General features: G+C 44.8%; 1 protein-coding gene across 1 annotated transcript; it reads right to left on the bottom strand.

Moving 5' to 3' along the window:
- Positions 1 to 1,446: 1,446 nt before the first annotated feature.
- LOC109780863 (rho GTPase-activating protein 3) lies at positions 1,447 to 4,701 on the bottom strand. Its single transcript, XM_020339449.4, has 5 exons — positions 3,890 to 4,701; positions 3,073 to 3,193; positions 2,872 to 2,991; positions 2,303 to 2,533; positions 1,447 to 2,219 (listed from the first exon to the last, which is right to left on the bottom strand). Exons 1-5 carry the CDS (start codon positions 4,291 to 4,293, stop codon positions 1,671 to 1,673), a joined length of 1,425 nt encoding a protein of 474 aa, XP_020195038.1. The 5' UTR covers positions 4,294 to 4,701; the 3' UTR covers positions 1,447 to 1,670.
- Positions 4,702 to 21,193: the final 16,492 nt, after the last annotated feature.

The raw sequence follows: 21,193 nt of genomic DNA, 5'->3' as shown, positions 1-21,193 counted from the left end.
GCGGAGGGGACGAGGTTAGGGTTGGACTGCGAATGTATACGGGAGGGAATGCATATATATAGCTAGAGGGAGCTAGGAGAGTCCAAATGAGGTGCGGTTTTCGCCCACACGATCGTGATCGAACGACCTAGAGCATGGAAGAGAGTTTGGTGGGTTTTGGGCTGGTTTTTAGGGGGGTTTTGCTGCAACACACAATGGACTTTGCGGTTACCCGGTTAATCGTTGGAGTACCAAACGACCTCCAAATGGAACGAAACTTGACCGGTGGTCTACCGGTGGTATACTAAGGCCACTTGACAAGTCTCGGTCCATTCCGAGAACGTTTAACACCCGCACACGAAAGAAAACAAGAGGGGTGCACCGGAGGAGATGGGAGCGCCGGATTGCAAAACGGACAACGGGGAAAATGCTCGGATGCATGAGACGAACACGTATGCAAATGCAATGCACATGATGACATGATATGAAAAGCATGACATGAACAAAAAGCAAAACGAAAGACAAAACCCGACCATGAAGGGAATATCATAACACATAGCCGAAAATGGCAAGAGTTGGAGTTACAAATATGGAAAATTACATGCGGGGTGTTACAATGAATCTCACCCTCCGTCTTATAGATGGCCTTTGTCTGTCCTGGCTATTGCTAATATTTTCTAGAAAGTTCCCCCTCGGAGTACTAGTGGAGTAAGCCAGAACCATACTCTATGAAGTTTAATATTGATGCGACCTACTATGATGATGGAGTGGGTGCAACGGCGGCCATCTTAAGAGATGAGAAAGGTAAAAAGAGTTGCTGCTCTTTCCATGGTCATCCCTTTTGCTGCAGAAGTGATTACCACTGAGGCGATGGCTATGAGAGATGGACTGAATTTCGCAAATTTTCTGGGGTTTAATCTTGTGGAGGCGGAATCCGATTCCCAAAATGTAGTAGATTTCTGCACTAGGCAATCAAGATGGTGGGATGTGGCATCGGCATTCTTTGAAGACTCTGAGTGTGTGGACATTACTTCTTTGATTGCTAAGGTTATCTTTAAACATTATTTTCGTTCGGCTAATGAAGCAGCGCATGTGCTAGTTATATTTGTTATTGTAATAAAATTTCTATTAGTTGTACTGATGAGCCACCTGAATCTAGTCAGTACTCTCGGCTAATGAAGCAGCGCATGTGCTAGCTATATTTGTTATTGTAATAAGATTTCTATTAGTTGTACTGATGAGCCACCTGAATCTAGTCAGTAGGCTCAGCTAATCAAGCAGTGCATGTGCTAGTTATATTTGTTATTGTAATAATATTTCTATTAGTTGTACTGATGAGCCACCTGAATCTAGTCAGTAGGCTCGTGGAAGATGTAATGATGTTATGAGATCAATAAAGCTAGCCATGATGGTTTTCCCTCGGAAAAAAATTATAAGTCCTTTTCAAACTCAGGCAACCTCTCCTGGCTCAAATAATAGATACATTCATCTTTTCAAACAACAGGATGCTGGTACCATATAGTTGAACTATATACTGTACACGCCAAGAACTCCACATCAGCAGTTCAGTACTAGTACAATCAAATGGGCTTATAGCTTCTACAGACGAACTAGGAGAAATGGCGTATGAGTTAAGCGCTAAACAGCTGCAAAACTAGGGGAATCATCAATTACATACACATCCTACCATGTCATGCACAAGCTTGTCCTGCTTCATCAGACTTCTTCATGGACCTACTCAACTGAAACACTGGATGCCTGCAGATTCTGCCTACCCCTTTCCTAAATTTGAATCTGTCAAACAAACCTTCCACATTGTCATTGCTGAATTTATTTCCAGAACTGCTGTCATCTTGGCTACTGCTAAAATCACTGTCCACAGGAGAAAATTCGTCATTGTATTTGTCATGGGCTGTACCGGTGTCATACTTCTTGGGTTCTCCGATACTGGCTTGCACGTCTTGGTGAAGCGCTTGTTCTACGCTGAAGAGAAAGTGGTCAAGAGTAGCCCCACTAATCATGGGGCGTTCGACATCTTCCTGACTTGAACAGTTTAAGGGGTTGTCCAAATGATTTAATGCCTGAGGTGCATCTTTGTCACTCGGGGAACCAGAGCTGGAGGTGAATCCCCTTGTTGCGGAAGCTGCCTCCTCCCTTTCTTTGACAGTCTTCAGGATCAATGTCTTCAAAAAATTCATCACTTGAACTGCATGTATCAAAGCAGTTAAGGGATCGGCCATCTGAAAGAGAGAGAATATATGAAGGGGTAAGTCATATGGTTAGCCTGCGAATCTGAAAATACGTATGTCGAGTTCCCAATAACCTGAGTCATGTTTGGCGCAAAAACCATAGCAACGTTGCGAGCATTCATCTTGTTGTAGTTTTCATGCTCCACAACATCTGCCATCAGATTAATGGCCCAATCCAGTAATGCCGCTTCCACTGGAGGTACAATACTCGCAACACGAGAACACTCTTCTTCAGTGTTGCAATGCATCACTTGTTCTGGAGTCAATGAGTCTAATACTCCACTTGGAAGTTCTCGGAACCATGCCTACAAATCAGCAGCCATATTGATCATGAAATGTGAAGCAACTGATAAATAAAAGGGGTCTTTTAAAAAAAAGGTCATTTCCCTGTAGATTACTTCAAAGTAAATTTATTCAAAGAAAGTTTATGCATTGTATCACTGTGCATATTGATTCTTGACTACACCTGAACTCTCATATTGGAAGTCTCTCTACATGTTCAAATTACATAAAAAATGATCCAGTTCAAGACAGTCAAATTGCGGAAACAAGAATGTTGTCCTTTGGCATAGAAGACCTACTTTCCAAAAAATTTAAATGAAGGTAACAAAGAAACGTTGGTAAAACAAAATGTTCAGTGCACCTTTATAAGGCCTGCAAGACAATGCAAGTCAACTCCATCTGGAACAACACCTCTATTTAGTTGCTCCCTGACATGCTGTTCCTGTCTATTGTCAGCATTTATTCTGAAGACCCCTTCAGCCTAGCAAAACAAGACAAATATTTTTATAACTTGAGTGTCGCAAAATTATTTGAAAGCTTTTCTCATTATCCTTGGGTTTACCTGAAGGCCCCCAAGTAAATATAGCTTCCTTTGCATGGTCAATAGTATTGTTGGTACACTGTTTCCTCTTTTATCAAATGAGCATTGCATGGACGTCGGTGAAACTCCAAATACACTTACACTGCAGAGAAATATATTTAGTAAACGTAAACTGTGTTACAGTTCAATAGATATAACAAACATTTAACTACGGTATGGTCCAATGTTCTAACAAACATTAACTTAACTGGAGGTTGAATGTGTTAAACTCATATTTATTTATTTGAACAAGGTGTCGAACTCTTATAATTCCTCGAAATTTGAAAGGCATACTACATCAGATACAACGGTACCAGGACAATGGAACTTGTAAGTAGTGACTGGTGAGTAAGGGCATCTCCAACGCCGATCACCAAAACGCCCGCAAATGTCTGTTCCGGAGGTCTAGACACTTCTAGCCATCCATCGCCGCTCACCAAATCGGTCCGGACCGGTCTGGACGCCTAAAATCCCACAAACCATCCTTAAACTGGGCGGAGCCCCATTGGCTCAACCAGTGGGATAAAGCCAAGCCAATCTAAAGGCTCAACAGACTAACAGCTACTACTCCGTGCTCAGTTTTTCTTAGTTAGGTGGACCAATTAGCTGGGCATCACGTGACCAATTAAAAAATGAGAAATGCAAACAACGTCAAAATTCAGCTTATAATCCACAAAAGTAACGCCGCAAGTCCACAAACAACATCCAAAAGCACAGAGCCCAGCCACGAAAATCATCTGCAAATCTATGGAACGCAAGACGCATTGGTGAAACACAGGCGGCGGAGCGGCGGACTGACCTGGCGCTGGGCGCGTGGCGCGGCACCTCGGGCTCGAGGTCGGCCGGGAGGCCGAGGAAGCCGACGAAACGGTCGAAGGTGACGTGCGAGACGTGGCGCACCTCCGTGGGCTGCCCTATCTGCATCCCCGCAGCCGCGGTGCCAGTGCCTTCCTCGGCGCGCACGCTGCTGCACAGCAGCAGCGACCTCCGCAGCGCCGCCGCCACCATATCCACCACGGAGACCCCTCCCCTCGCCGCCGGCAGTATCAGCGGCGACGCGACCGGCACCTCTTCCTCCCCCTCCTCGTATGGCTCCTCCTCTTCCTCTTCTTCCTCCTCCTCTTCCTCCTCCTCCTCCTCTTCGGTGTCAGAGCAGCAGGGGAGGGGGATTTGGCGGGCGAAGCGGATCCGGGACGGCACCATGGTGGAACTAAATAAGATAGCCACCGAAGAGAAGGATCCCAACTCCCACGCGAGAAGCAAAGGGGATAGGATTGGGAGAGTGGGAGGTGGGAGAGGAGTGGGGCAGCGAGCGGCTCCGGCGTGGCGTTATGTTTAGCGGGGGACGACTGCCACGCTGGTTTGCTCAACCGCCCCTTGTACCTTTCGCTGGCTCGAGCTTGGCTGTTTGTTAGCTCGCGTTTACCGTCGAGCTGCCATCGCCTGCGCTGCGGCATGTGATTTTCGGATCTTTCGGTTCAGTCGCCACGGCTCCTGGTTAGTTTCGCTTTTGAAAATTCAGTAGCGGGGGAAGTTGAGGATGCGTCGTGTTATTAATTTTGATTGATGAACAATGGCGGCGGGGCGAGCCACGGCTACAGCCTGGATCGCAGAGCAAAGAGTGGCCCTGGTACAGCATGTATAGTTTTTCTTTTCTTGAAAGGCATGCTGTATACTCCAGTTTTGTTGTATATTGGTGATGTAAAAGTTCAGCTCCATTTTCCTCCTTTTCCTTCTCCTCCTCCTCCTCCTCCTTCTCCTTCTCCTTCTGCTTCTCCTCCTGCTTCTTCTTCTCCTTCTCCTCCTCCTCCTCCTCCTCCTCCTCCTCCTCCTCCTGCTCCTGCTCCTGCTCCTGCTCCTTCTCCTTCTCCTTCTCCTTCTTCTTCTTCTTCTTCTTCTTCTTTTTTCTCCTTCTCCTTCTCCTTCTCCTTCTCCTTCTCCTCCTTCTCCTTCTCCTCCTTCTCCTTCTCCTTCTCCTTCTTCTTCTTCTTCTTCTTCTGCTGCTGCTGCTGCTGCTGCTGCTTCTTCTGCTGCTGCTGCTGCTCAGCCTCGCGCTTTCAGTAGAACTCACTCGACCTGCAGATACTCCGAATGCTCCCGCACGAACCTCGCCATCGCCAACTCATCTGATAGAGGCAAAGGTGTCCCGTCTTTCGATGAGATCATGGCTATCGTTTTTGGTGGAGTAGACTTTGACGATCCGACTACGAACGTGCGAGGACGTCGCGCCTTAGCAATTGCTAAACCAACTCCGAGAGGTTATTGACCACGCCGGAGCATGATCAACCTGACCACGAGGGTCTATCTCCTGCAAGCAAGCGAAGAACAAGCAAGAAACTAAGATTGCAATCTCGATATTGCGAATATAGATGAAAGCTTTATTGATCAAGGTGGGGTTCTGTGACCTCTTGGTCTGGTCGTTGAACACAAATGAAGTACGCGAAGTTGCAACTATGGAGAACTTTTAATCTAAACAAAACTCAAAGTCTAAACGACGCCCTAAGGGCTGTATATATGGAGGAAGAGGGGGAAATTTCATGACCCTTGGAGGAGGGGTCCGAAACCAACGCTAACTCTTGTTTCCCCATACATACGGACTCTAAAAACAACCTATACTCAAGTATTTCAAAATTACATAGGCTTGGCCCAAAAAATAAGGTGGCGCAGCACCTATAATAGCCTCTGGACGAAATTTAGTAAGTGGCATCTTGTATATTTCGTCTAAGCCTTCATTCACTCATTATGGTGGCTTCAAAGTTCTGAAATCATCACTGGAAACTCTAGTTTTGCTCCCCTTGCGCATGCCATCATCTCCATGCTTGATCATGCTCCAGTGTTCATCCCTCTTGTCCATGCTAGGCCCTTCATTTGTAAGCAAAACAAATGTATCCAATTTAGGCAACATCATATTCTCATGAACATTAGAATCATTACCAAGAAATGAAAGTACCTCATAATTTAATTGTGGCATGCGCGAGCTCTAGTAATTGGTCCGGTATATGTAGCAGTAGGGGCAGTTGGTGTAACAATGGTATTGATGTCCTCATCAGCCTCCCCTTCTTGAAATGAAGTCGTCCTCAACGGAAGCTCATTTTCCTCACCCAAATAAGGCTTCAAATCAGCAATGTTAAAAGTGGGACTAACCCCAAAATCTGCAGGCAGCTCAAGTTTATATGCATTATCATTTATTTTCTCTAACACCTTAAAAGGACCATCAGCACGTGACATTAGCTTTGATTTGCGCAAATCAGGAAATCTATCCTTACACCCAAACAAGATCTCCAGGTGCAAAGACAACATGTTTTCTACCCTTATCTCCAGCAAGTTTATATTTAGCATTCATACGCTCAATATTTTCCTTAGTTAACTCATGCATTGTTAAGATCAATTCAGCACGTTGTTTAGCATCAAAATTAACCTTCTCAGAAGATGGAAGAGGCAACAAATCAATAGGTGCACGAGGTAGGAAACCATACACAATTTCAAAAGGGCACATCTTAGTAGTATAATGCAATGAACGATTATAAGGAAATTCAATATGAGGTAAGCATTCTTCCCATATTTTCTTATTATTCTTCAAAACAGCCCTAACCATAGTAGACAATGCTCTATTGACTACTTCAGTTTGTCCATCAGTTTGGGGGTGACTAGTACTAAAAAGCAGTTTACACTAGTGCAGAACCGGGCTTTAGCACCGGTTCATAAGGCCCTTTAGTGCCGGTTCTGCAACCGGCACTAAAGTGTGGGGACTAAAGCCCCCCCCCCTTTAGTACCGGTTCAACACGAACCGCCACTAAAGGGCCACCACGTGGCACGAGGTGCGTTGTGGTCTGGGGAACCTTTAGTCTCGGTTGGTAACACCAACCGGGACTAAAGGATTTTTTTTCTACCCTTATCTCCAGCAAGTTTATATTTAGCATTCATACGCTCAATGTTTTCCTTAGTTAACTCATGCATTTTTAAGATCAATTCAGCACGTTGTTTAGCATCAAAATTAACCTTCATCGAAGATGGAAGAGGCAACAAATCAATAGGTGCACGAGGTAGGAAACCATACACAATTTCAAAAGGGCACACCTTAGTAGTATAATGCAATGAACGATTATAAGGAAATTCAATATGAGGTAAGCATTCTTCCCATATTTTCTTATTATTCTTCAAAACAGCCCTAACCATAGTAGACAATGCTCTATTGACTACTTCAGTTTGTCCATCAGTTTGGGGTGACTAGTACTAAAAAGTAGTTTACACTAGTGCAGAACCGGGCTTTAGCACCGGTTCGTAAGGCCCTTTAGTGCCGGTTCTGCAACCGGCACTAAAGTGTGGGGACTAAAGCCCCCCCCCCCTTTAGTACCGGTTCAACACGAACCGCCACTAAAGGGCCACCACGTGGCACGAGGCGCGCCGTGGTCTGGGGGACCTTTAGTCTCGGTTGGTAACACCAACCGGGACTAAAGGATATTTTTTTGAAATAAAGCAAAAAACAGCCCACCTACTGGGCCGGCACGGCCTGCATACGACTAGAAACCCAACCTCTAGTTGGGCCAGGATGCAGGCCCGTACGGCCCAGTAGGCCCCACAGGGCAGAAGACTTGCAATAGGCCCACAAAGGCCTGCTTAGAGAGGAGCTCGACACGGTAGCCATGGCGGGGCTTATAAACCGGTGCGAGCTCCTCTCAACTAGTGAGGTGGGACTAAACATTGTGCACTGCGGGTGGCAGCACACCCCTTTAGTACTAGTTGGTGGCACGAACCCGTACTAAAGGGGGGGTTTTTAGTACCGGTTGGAGCCACCAACCCGTACTAAAGGCCACCACCTCTTTAGTACCGGTTCGTGGCACGAACCGGTACTAAAGGATCGCCACGAAGTGGTACTAATGAGCTCCCCCCGCCTAGCCGTTGGAACCGGCACTAATGGTCACTTTAGTGCCGGTTCAGTTACAAACCGGGACTAATGAGATTCATATTAGGCCCTTTTTCTACTAGTGTTAGTCCCCAACTTAGCCTATAAACATCTCCAAAAGTGGCTAAGATATTTAGTATCACGGTCTGAAACAATAGTATTTGGCACACCATGCAAGCGAATAATTTCACGAAAGAACAAATCAGCAACATTAGCAGCAACATCGCTTTTATGACATGGTATGAAGTGTGCCATTTTCGAAAATCTATCCACGACAACAAATATGCTATCCCTCCCCTTCTTTGTTCGAGGTAAACCTAAACAGAGTCCATAGATATATCCTCCCATGGAACACTAGGTACAGGCAAAGACGTATATAAACCATGAGGATTGAGTCATGACTTAGCTTTTTGACATGTAGTGCAGCGAGCAACAAAACGCTCAATGTCCCGTCTCATCTTTGGCCAAAATAAATGTGTAGCAAGTATGTCCTCTGTCTTCTTGATGCCAAAGTGTCTCATTAATCCTCCTCCATGCGCCTCCTGCAACAACAAAAGGTGAACGGAGCTAGCTGGAATGCATAGCTTGTTAGCACGAAAGACAAATCCATCGTTAACGACGAACTTGTTCAATGTTCTCCCTTCTTTACAATTCTGCAATACATCTTTAAATTTGGCATCATGCACATATTGATCTTTGATTGTCTCCAAACCAATATTTTAAAGTCAAGTTGTGAAAGCATAGTATAACGATGAGACAATGCATCAGCAATAACATTTTCTTTACCCTTCTTGTGTTTAATGACATAAGGGAGAGTCTCAATGTATTCAACCCATTTAGCATGTCTATGGTTCAGTTTTGCTTGACTTTTAATGTGTTTCAAAGATTCATGATAAGAATGTATAACAAATTCTTTGGGCCATAAATAATGTTGCCATGTTTTTAAGGTCCGAACAAGAGCATATAATTCTTTATCATAAGTAGAATAGTTCAGACTAGGGCCACTCAATTTTTCAGAAAAGTATGCAACAGGTTTGCCATCTTGTAATAACACACCTCCTAATCCAATTCCACTAGCATCACATTCAAGCTCAAAAGTCTTATTAAAATCAGGAAGTTGGAGTAAAGGAGCATGTGCCAACTTATCTTTCAATACCGTGAAGGCTTCTTCCTGTGCGGTACCCCAAACAAAAGGCACATGCTTCTTTGTAAGCTCATTGAGAGGTGCAGCAATGGTGCTGAAATCTCTCACAAAACGCCTATAGAAACCAGCGAGTCCAAGAAAACTCCTCACTTGTGTGACCGTTTTGGGCTGTGGCCAACTCTCAATAGCTTCAATCTTGGCTTTATCAACTTCAATTCCTTGTGGAGTAATAACATAGCCAAGAAAAGATACTCGGTCGGTGCAAAAGGTGCACTTCCCGAGGTTACCAAACAAACGTGCATCACGTAGAGAAATAAAAACAGCACGTAAATGTTCCAAATGTTCCTCCAAAGATTTGCTATAAATCAGTATATCATCAAAATAGACTACCATAAATCGTCCAATGGAAGCACGTAAAACTTCGTTCATTAATATCATGAAAGTACTAGGTGCATTAGCTAACCCAAAAGGCAAGACTAACCACTCATATAATCCAAACTAAGTTTTAAATGTTGTTTTCCATTCATCCCCCAATTTCATACGAATTTGATTGTATCCACTACGCAAATCAACTTTGGAGAATATTGTAGAGCCACTCAATTCATCAAGCATATCATCTAGCCTAGGAATAGGATGACGATAATGAATAGTAATATTATTAATGCCTCTACAATGAACACACCTACACGATGTACCATCCTTTTTCGGCACTAGAATAATAGGAACAACATAAGGACTAAGGGATTCATGTATACAACCTTTGTCGAGCAGCTCCTGGACTTGACGCATAATATCCTTTGTCTCCTCTGGATTGGTACGGTATGGAGCACGGTTGGGTAGCCATGCACCGGGAATTAAGTCAATCTGATGCTCAATCCCTCGAATAGGTGGTAATCCCGATGGCACGTCTTGTGGAAAGACGTTAGCGAACTCCTACAAAATGTTAGTGACAGCAGGAGGCAAAGAGGAAGGCACGTCCTTGAATAAAAATAATGCCTCTTTGCACACAAAAGCATAGCAAACAGATTTGCTGAAGTCTAGCTCATCAATATCAGATTTGGTGGCAAGTAAACATGCACTTTTCAATTTAATTTCAGAAGCAACACTAGATGGTTTATTATTAGGCTTCATTTGTTCCTCAAATTCTTTTGCGACAATCTGATTTTCACTCTTATTTTTCTCCTATTTTGCTTTATTAGCTCTATTAATATCATCTTTCAAAATAGAATCAGGAGTCATAGGAAGCAAAGTAATATGTTTATCCTTATGAACAAGAGTATACTGATTGTTTCTACCATGGTGTATAGAATTTTTATCAAATTGCCATGGTCTACCAAGTAATAAGGAACATGCTTGCATGGGTACCACATCACAATCAACATAATCAGCATATGTAGAGATACTAAAATGCACACGAACAGTACGTGTTACCTTAACCTTGCCGATGTTGTTGAACCATTGGATGTAGTAAGGATATGGATGTGGTCTTGTGGTGAGAGATAGCTTCTCCACCATCGCCATGCTAGCCAAGTTGTTGCGACTCCCTCCATCTATGATGACGCGAACAGAATGTTCCTTCACAACTCCCTTTGTGTGGAACAAATTATGCCTTTGATTTTGCTCAGCTTGTGTGACCTGGACACTCAAAAGACGTTGAGCAACTAAACTTTCATACCTGTCAGCATGTATTGTGTCTTATGATCAGAATCATCTCCACTGTGTTCTTCACTTGTAATAAGAGCCAAAGTCTCCTCATCATAGTCACTAGCGGACTCATACCCACCATGCTCAGTAGCAATCATAACACGCGGAGATTGGCATTTTCTCGCATAATGACCTCTACCCTTACAACGATGACAAATAATATCATGCGTGTGCCCTGTTGATGCCATGGATGAATAAGAGCTCTGTGCAGGCCCGGTAGGTTTGCTCTTGGCAGATAGTGGTGGTAGTGCCTGCTTTCTTGTATCACGGCTGGAGGTGGCGGCTGACAGAGGTGCCTGTGTAGCAAAACATGTGGAAGTAGAAGATGCACGCGGTGTCCACGATGAAGGTCGACCTGCAGAAAAGTTAGCCGTGCCAATGCCTGTCGATCCTGCACTTCACGTTCAGCTTTGCAAGCAAGGTGGAATAAATGAGTGATATTATTGTATTCCTTATACTCTAAAATGGTCTTAATCTCTTTATTTAATCCACCCATAAAACCTGCAAGCATAGCTTCGTTATCCTCAACAATACCACATCTAATCATACCAGTTTGCAATTCCTGATAATATTCCTCTACAGAATTTTTTCCTTGTCTTAAACGATGCAATTTTTGAAGCAATTCATGTTGATAATATGGTGGAACCCAACGAGTATGCATAGCAGTTTTCAAAGCAGCCCAAGTAGTTGGAATAGGATATAATCTACAATGTTCAGACCACCAAACAGAAGTAAAGCTAGTGAATTCACAAATAGCAGCAGCAACACATCTATCCTCAGGATATTGTAAGCATGTGAAACGTTGTTCAGTTTCTAACTCCCAAGTAAGATAGACATCAGGAATGAATCGACTCTCAAATGGTGGAATATTCAATTTCAGTTTAGGAACATGGTAATGATCTTATACCTGAGGTGGTGGTGCAGCCCTACCATTACGATTATAGGCATGAGGACGACCTGGTGGTGGTGCTGGTGGTTGCACACAGTGCTGATTTTGATCAACCTAATCCTCGTAATCGCCTTTGTAAACGTCCTCCTCATCGGCAGCAGCAGGAGCCACAGAAGCATCAACAGTAGGTGCAGCGGCACCAGAAGTTCGACCAGGCTCAAGGGGAACACGCAGTGCTCGTCCCACTTGATTTGGAAGGCGACGTTGTTGTTGTTGTTGTTGTAGAGGTGCCACAGGTGCAGCCGGCGGTGGTTGTGGAAGACGCGCGAGCAATTCATTAAACTTGTTATCCAACTTTGTTTTGAACGTCTTCTCAATGCCATCTATCTTCTCCATGGCCTCTTCAAATCTGTTTAGCACATCTTGCACCTGTCCACTCATCATTTGCTAAAATTTATCATGTAGTTGTCAGTTCGTCATGTTCTCCCAATCAGTCTCATCGGCTTGTGATCCTGCCATGTTAGCAGCAATAGAAACACACAATATGATCCTATAGATTACTACGAAGTGGTCGTGGTGGTGGTGGTGTGTCACAAATCCGTCAAGTGAATCTCAAATTCTTACCAGTTCTTACCCAGCAGCAGGTGGTGATCGGCAACCGTTGTAGTCAAAATTCTCAAAGCTTGGACAGAGCGATTGCTAGGTGGTGTCAAACGCACGATGTAGATGTATGTGGAGCTGGGAATGCTTACCATATGGTAGCAAAAAGTCAGCAATAATCAATTCAGAGATGCAAAGTTGAATACACGCTCAACAATGGTACTATGCTGGTCCTAGGCTACACTACAAAAAAAGACACATCCGTGACATTTTGGGCCGAACGAATTTTTTTCCTGTCATGCTTATGACACTTCTATGACGATAATTGTGACAAAACCCGGTATCATCATAGATGTGGTGGGCTCCTACTTCTATGACAAAAAATCATGATAGAAAATGGGCTTTTCGTCCTGGGTGGGCCGGAGACGCAGCTACATGACATTCTTTGGGCCGTCCATGACGGAAAAAACCATGGTAAGCGGGGGCAGGGAAAATATCGGGGAGTTCCCGGTTACGGTGGGTGGTCGGGGACCGAGCGATGTGCGTTTCTCTCGTACACATACGCGCGTGGGTGCAAGGCGTTGGGCTCTAACTGAACCCGAGCGAGGCGTTCGCCTACTGAACCCGAGCGATTGCACTGCAGGCTACGCGTTACTGAACCCGAGCGATCGATCGATCTGGGTGTTAACTGAACCCGATCGAGCGATTCCTTCGCTACTGCTGCTAACTGAAACCGATCGAGCGATTCCTTCGCTACTGCTGCTAACTGAAGCCGATCGAACCTGCTGCCTCTTGATGAATAGTGAGCGAAGTTGGTGGGGTTGGATGAACAGTTCCCGGTGGGGGTTGGATGAACAGGACCCCGTGGTAGTAGAGGCCGTTGCCGCTGGATGAACGGGACCCCGATCGAGCCGGTTGGGGTGGATGAACACGACCCCGTGGAGGGCTGGATGAACAGGACCCCGTGGAGGGCTGGATGAACAGGACCCCGTGGAGGGCTGGTTGAACAGTAGTCGGTGGAGAGCTGGATGAACAGTAGCCCATGGAGGGATGGTTGAACAGGACCCCGTGGAGAGGGATGGTTGAACAGTAGCCGGTGGAGGAGCGGTGGAGGCTGGATGAACAGGAGCCCGTGGATGAACAGTCGCACGTGGAGGCTGGAGCAGGTCGATGGTGGATGAACAGTAGCCCGTGGAGGCTGGAGGAGGTCGATGGTGGAGATGAACAGTAGCCCGTGGAGTCCCGTTTTGCGGTACACCACACCCCTCCTGATGAACAGGACCCTCGTTTCAACCGTAGCGCTCCAACACAAGTCCGTTTCCTCCGTTTTGCGGTACGCCACACCCCTCCCGATCAACAGGACCCCGTTTTGACCGTAGGCACTCAAACACAAGTCTGTTTCCTCCGTTTTGCGGTACGCCAGACCCCTCCCGATGAACAGGATACCATTTTGACCGTGGCCGGTCGAACAGAAGGCCATTTCCTCCGTTCTGCGGTACACCAGGCCTCGTTTCGATCGGCTGTTCTGTCCAAGCTGGTTGTCTCCTGATGAACACGACGCATTTCGTTGCCTCCCGGTGAACACGACGCATTCCGTTGCCTCCCGATGAACACGACGCATTCCGTTGCCTCCCATGAACACGATGACGCAGTTTGTCTGTTCTGACCCAGCCATGTACACGAGCCCTGGCTGTACGTATGCGCGAGTAGGCGTTCGAGACCCCGCCCGTATGTACGCACGTGGCCGTATTTTTTTGGCGTGTGGTTGTATGTACGTGTACACGGTTTAGACGGGACAGCCTGAACTGCTATGTGGGGGCTCTACTATGACATGTGCCGCTACTTACTTGGCCACGGTTTATCGTTGCAGAGCGACCGATCGACCAGTATGTACGTACACGTTCGCGGCAAGACAGACAACGGTACGTACGCTTCGACCGGGTGGGTCCCAGCTATCAGTGAGGATAAGGACGCACTTCCTTGCGTGCGAAGATATAGCTGTTGGGTCCCAGCTGTCAGTGGGGAATCAAATTTTTTTGCCCGTAATAAGGACGCACTTCCTTGCGTGCGAAGATGTAGCTGGTGGGTCCCAGCTATCAGGGGGAGAAAACATTATTTTTCAGGGTAAAAAGGATGCAGTTGCATGCATGCATCCATGGGCATGGTGCGTCCCCATTGTCAGCCTCTCATGTACAGTCATCTTCCGATGACTCTCGTTTGTTGACTACGTTGACCACACCGTGCCGAGCGCTCCATGGCCGGTGGACGACGGTGAGGCCCCAGACTGGAACGACCCGGAGATGGGGAAGACACGGCAGTGGACTCGCAGATGGAGAGGAGTGGGAAACTTGACTGGTTCGGGTGCGCAGCAGCACTGCCGCCCACGGGAGACAGGAGCAAGAACAGAGGTTGAAGAAGGAGCACGACTGTTGGATTAACATCCAATGGTCCAGCTGCTAGAATCATTTGTTGATTAAGTTGACAAAGCCCTGCGTACACGTCAGCTTAGTAGGCCCACAAGTCAGCCATCAAATCTGCCGGGTCCCAGCTGTCATCGAGAGGAATAGTTTTTTTTGCATAACAAGGAGGCACTTCCTTCTGTGCGAAGATACAGCCGGTGGGTCCCAGCTGTCAGGGGGAGGAAACATTTTTTTCAGCTTAATAAGGAGGAACTTTCCTTGCGTGCGACCATGGACCTCGTGGGTCCCAGTCGTCAGGCTCTCCACGTGCAGTCCTGTTCCGATGACTCTTGTTTGTTGACCACACCGCGCCAAGCGCAGCGAGGCGATGGACGAGGTGAGGCCCCGGACGGGAACGACCCGGAGATGGGAAGACGCGGAAGTGGAGTCGCAGATTGAGAGGAGTACAAGGGTTATAACTGGTTCTGGTGCGGCGTGGGGCTGCAGTCGGTGGAGAATAACAGGAGGTGTAGAGGGGTGGAGGGATAGCCTGGCCGACGGTGGGGTAGCGCTTTGCAGCGATGCGTGCTAAGCAGAGCCGCTAGCCGCTGGAGGCCGGAGCAGGCGGGCCCGGCGACGCTGGAGGAAGAAGATGAGAGATTGAAGGTGCATGCCGGCCGTTGGATATAAATCCAATGACTGTGGATGTCATAATCATTTATTGACCAAGTTGACAACGCCTTGCGTAGGCTTCGACCTATTGACCCACATGTCAGCCTGCAAAAATGTGGCATATATTTAACCCATGTTTTCTAGAATTTACAGTCCATTTGCTAGGCTGGGTGAACAAATAATTTCGCGTCAATGCGGCCCATTTAATATTTTCTAAGAAATCCCAACCCATTTGCACTTTCTTGAAACATATGAATTAGCTGGGCTCGTTCTATATTTTTCAAAAAAAACTGGGCTCGTTCTATATATAATGTTAGGTTAGAAGGAGCAATTAAGATCAAAAAATAAACCGAAGCGACACATTATATATATATAAAATTAACAAGTTAGCGAGTTATTGCTCAAAACATAAATGAGCACATTATTATTACATTGGTCCTTAAAATCTTCGCAAGCTTTTGTACGCAATCACCAGGATTTTCCTTGACTGTGAGTAAAAAACAACCAGGATTTTCCTTGCCAACTTCTGTTAAACATTTACTTTTATAAGTTAATAACATGTGGGATGTTTTTAATGTATATATAAGTCTCTAATAAATATACTATACTATAATAGTAATAATATAAATATATATAATGTGGTTAGAAGGGAAAACATAAATTGGACACAACATTATTATTCTTATATATAGATAAATAGAACAGAGATCTGTGTTTTATCAAAAACATACATTGGGCTGCCGATTTTTAAGAAAAAGTAAAACCTACGCTGGGAGGCCCATAGGCCGATACGTACATGATGGACCTCAAAAATTAAGTTGAAACCACTGTCTCCATATGTCGTGGGCTACGCATGTTTAAAAACAAAACCTAGGTCTAGCTGATACTTGTTCGCCCTCTGGAAAAAAAATGATACCAGCTAGATCCCCGATACCCCTTTCCCGCAACAACAACAAAGAAAAAATGATCCCCCATACCCCTGAAAAAAAAGCTTCCCGATGAGAGTCATCGTTGGAAATTTATTTCATTTATTGACTAAGGTTGACAGACCCGTGGGTCCCAACGTATACAATTAGGAGGAAGCTTATTTTCCAATGGGGCACTTGCTTGCGTACGGCTTGGACCTGGTGGGTCCCCACTGTCAGTCTCTCGGCGTACAATCCTCTATGGATTCCTCTCGTTTGTTGAGCATGTTGACAACGGCATACGGCAGCGCCACGGCGAGCACACACGGACGGGAAAGAACCGGAGCCGGGGAAGACGCCTTCATTCTTTCGAACATACCGCACTAGCCCGATGGCTTCAGCCCTCTCACCCAAAAGCTGTACTGCCCTGGTTCGATTCCAACTCGTGCAGTTGAAAAATATCTAACACTTGCCAAAAATTCGTCCCTAGTTTACCCAGTTTTTCGCACACTCAACATTGTCTTGCCATTTTGAAAATAGCATATCTTTTTGACTTTGCATCATATGAAGATGTGCTATACATGAATGTTGATCAACATGATGTTAACTTGTTGTTAGTTCCATTTTTACCATGAATAAAATTTCCAACATTCTGTTATCCATGTTTGAAAAGTGCATGTTGATTTAAATGCTCTGCCTATGAAACATGCAGTTTCTTATCTGAAAATCACTTGGACAAGCAGCAATTACCGGTGTTGGATTCGATGCCGCGCTTCTTCAATCCCCCGGCAGGCGCGAGGGGGAACAAACTTCCGTCCCGTGCTACCGGTTGGGGAATGGAGCGAACTGGATTAAAGAGGGGGCCGGCGGCGCGACTGAAGAAGCACATCAGGCGCGATTTTTTCAGTGGATGGCTCTCGATGGCATTTTTTTACTTGCCTCTACACCATACAACTTTTATTTTTAGCCTCCCATGGGCGGGCCAACCTACAGAAAGCAGCACTCGATTTTTCGTCAAGCCCCAAAAACAACGCAGTACTATGTTTGTTTTGAGGCCGAAAACATTACGGTAGGGGTCGAGCGGGGGAGGGGGGAAGACAGAGCAAAAAGATTAAAAAGAGCTGATGCGCCATTGCTACCCTAACATGCAGGTGCAATTTTTCTCGGGAAGAAGGTGTGCCGTTGACACCCACACGTCACAAATCCCACAGTAGACATACTAACAAGTTCACACACAAGTACAACAAAAAAGGTAAACATTCACATCAAACTCAGTTTCACATGACACGTTCATATTCATAGCCAACATTCACAATCGACAACTCAAAAGATTCATATATACACAAGTTTAGCATGTCTATGCATCCAAATGATTGATAGATCACAAGACAATATTCATAGATAATTCACAAAAAGATTCAGATATACACATGTTCAGTATGTTTATGCATCCAAATGATTGAGATCACAGCCAATATCATCCATGGACAAACTTTAATTACCTAGGGTACAGACTGGTAAATGGTGTTCAGTCGGAGGTACTTCTTGCTAAAATCAATGCTTGTACGAGTAAACTTTCGAGTACATAAGAGGCAGCACAGACAATATGAACTTTGCTTGTAGTTGTAGGTTTATCCTCGAAATAGTGGCCTCGTGCCGAGGGAGGTTTGAGCAACTTGGCCACTACTTTCATCCAACTAATTTACTGGCTCATCTTGGTCCTGTAGCTCGCCATAATTCTACATTGCAGACAAGAAAGGAGGCGGTTGATAAAATGAACCACCCAAATTTTTTGTGCAGTACAACTGAAATGGAGCATCCCTGGCGTGCAGACTGATTAAGTGGCAGATGAATATATGCGTCAACCAACTTTTCTGGAATCTTTAGACCCCATCCCATACAGTTTGCTACCATATGTGCCGATAACCAAAAGGCACAAGTTGGGACCAAAGACTGGACTGCGTTTTTCTGGGCTATGCGCCAAGCAATATTTTTGGCGTTCACTCTCCTAATACTTGGAGTTTGACAACTGGTTGACGCTGGTTGATACTCGAATGAATATAGGCACTTCTTCTTGTCAACATCGATGCTTTTCTGAGTGAACTTTGGAGTACATAGCAGCAACATAAGTATCTGTCCATCTGATCTTTTTGTGCAGTTCTACTGAAATCGCCCAATGTAATGATTTGCCTACGAGTTCAGGCTACAAGTTACTCCTTTATGAAATCGGCAAACAGCAGCACAATACCAAATTACCTATACATATGACAAGCACAATAATCAGGATAAAGTCCGGTACCAACCTGTGTGAGGTAGCATATCAATTACTATTTCCTTTGACTGGAAGCCGAGATAAGCGAAGCGAGTGACATGAAAGGAAGGAAGCAAGCCCAGATAAGCGACTGATAGGAAAGGAAGGAAGCAGTCGAGGCAATGAAGCACCCAAAGTTTTTGTGCAGTTCCACCAAAATCGAGCATCCCTGTTGGCACATATATTGAGAGAGTGAGATTACTATAATAGTGGGACTAGTTGATGAAACATACACTAACAAATAGAAGCACCCTCATTATCTTAATGGGTAAAGTTAGCAACATAGTAGTCTTGCTTAAAGAGAGGTATTAGTTTATTTAATCGGTGCCAATTAGCTCAACCCTCAAAGCGTTGCCATGTATCATAGGTTGCAAAACTTTAACGTGCAAAGATAAAGGAGTTTCTCATGAAAGTAGCACGATACAAATAGAGATGGCAACAAACTAATATGGATGAAGGCCGATACCAACCTGAGCAAAAAAGCTTATTCATGTAGTCCCAGAAGAGATGATAAAGCACTCACTGGAATCACTCAATAGTTTATATTTTTGTACACTTCAAATGTATGGTTGAAATCACTCTTGTTTACCAGTGGTGAGATTATATCGAAAGATTATCAAGAACTTTCAGCAGAGTTAAAGCACTGACTGGGATATAGTTCATTGTATTGTCTTGTGTAGTTCCACTAAAATGTATGATTGGCACAACATGATCCCTCTTTGCACAAGTAGGAACAAGGTGAAACCTTCATTAGCTTAGTGAGAAAGGATAGAAAGACATTAGCATATTACTCTAACAATAGCATCAAATTCATGATGGATAATCAAACCATTGCCTCATTGAACCAATGGCAATAAATTGACATGCAAAACAATAGCACTATTATGTCATGACACTGCCAAGATTCCCTCCCTGCTCCACCACATGATTCACCTCCACAGACACACATACACATGTACATGATTCAACATAGGGTGCTACTAAGGATTTGTTTAACTCCAACAAGAAAATTAGGCAGCAACAAATTAGTGCTACTTAAGTACTCCTAATTAATTAAGTGACCTTGCAGGAGAGACAGCAGAAGTGGAAGGGCTCCCTGGAGGATCGTCTCACATGTAAGGTAGACGTTGCCGGAGCCCTTGAATGGCCTCGACTGAGGCCTCAGCTTCAGCAAGATCACCTTGGCACTGTTGATCGTGTAGAGCTGGGTCACATATGCATCCAGAATCCAGTTAATTAGTATGATGTGTCGTCAACCCAAGTACTACTCTGCTGCATTTCTCTATCTATCTCTACTCTACTCTTATCTACTCTACTCTTATAAAAAATAGAGTTGGTCATGATGGTGTGCCTGCCATCCTGCAATATATGCCGTCTAATTTATATCTGACGGATAGGAAGGAAACTATGGCAATTTTGCAAAAAGGTACCCACACCCCTCTCCACATTTGCAAATAAGGCCTTCCCTCGTTCATCCTTTTCTCTCACAAGATAAACTACTCATACAAATGCATCTTGATGTTACGTGCAATGCACGGGCATCTTGCTAGTCTTCCAAGTAAATTAAGACTAGTAGCAACACAGCAATACAATACCACTAGCAAGATGTCAGGATAACATAGGACGGTACCATCGTGGATCTCCATTTACTCTTTATTCTTCTTCTTCCTCCTCTTCATGCTATGTTTCTCTTTCTCCTCACCAGTTGGTGAAACCAAGTACATGATTGGCCTTCTATTTCAGAATTGGTTTTGTCAGTGAGGGAGTACAAGTGTGCTAGTAAACAATTGCATTATTTTCTCATGGTATTCGCAAAATAGAGATGAACACATGCATTAAATATCATTCTTACCTAAAGAAAGGTTATGGTGCCAGTATGGATGATGAGGATTGGAACACAGATCTCCCTTTGTGCAGTTCCACCGAAATGAACCAACGGTTCCATTCTGACATTCTAGTTAAACAACACAAAAGTCACTTCTTTTAAGAAGTGTTTTGTGTAGTGCACCAAAAGGTCACAATAGCAACGAGGTGAAATGGATATCCCTGTTTGCACAAAAAGCTATAGAGGAAACAGTCAGAGTCTCAAACAATTACTGGCAAAAACAATTGGCTAAACTTGTCATGGCATATAACAGTGGCATGGCTTCATTTTACCAGGGGCATTAGATTAAGAACAGCTAAATATTTGGTATAAGGGCATGGGACAGTGGGTGCACCAGCAGTCCAGCACCATGTACCTAAACCAGGGCATAAAGTGGTGATTCAGAGTTTGTTTCCCCGAGAAATAAACATCCAAGAAACATATCTGGGTTGGTCCCATTTTTGTTCACTCTAGCCACCTACTCCTATGTGTGGATAGCAAATCTAGTCCTGGTCATACCACTGTGTACAGCGTTTCCCCTATATTTCCCTTTTCGGCCAAGAGACCGGTTGGATGACCAGTCTGTACTACTTTCACCCCCTTTCCTTCCTGTTTGTACCAAGTCTGATGTACATACTAAATTTCCCCCTTTATTTCTTGTTTGAACCAAGTACAAGATTCGACTCCATGAAGTAGCTTTACCTCTAACAAT

This window comes from Aegilops tauschii, chromosome 6 (genome assembly GCF_002575655.3).
Source record: "Aegilops tauschii subsp. strangulata cultivar AL8/78 chromosome 6, Aet v6.0, whole genome shotgun sequence".
Classification (NCBI taxonomy): domain Eukaryota; kingdom Viridiplantae; phylum Streptophyta; class Magnoliopsida; order Poales; family Poaceae; genus Aegilops; species Aegilops tauschii.
The sequence above is the reverse complement of the archived record's forward strand: the minus strand, read 5'-3'. Positions and strand labels throughout refer to the sequence as shown.

Bases quoted from the DNA above. Each gene is read 5' to 3' on its own strand.
- LOC109780863 (XM_020339449.4), bottom strand. From the start codon at position 4,293: ATGGTGCCGTCCCGGATCCGCTTCGCCCGCCAAATCCCCCTCCCCTGC. The intron at 3,194-3,889 runs GTCAGTCCGCCG...ATTTCTCTGCAG, and splicing joins CGCCACGCGCCCAGCGCCAG to TGTAAGTGTATTTGGAGTTT. The intron at 2,992-3,072 runs GTAAACCCAAGG...TTGTTTTGCTAG, and splicing joins ATTTACTTGGGGGCCTTCAG to GCTGAAGGGGTCTTCAGAAT.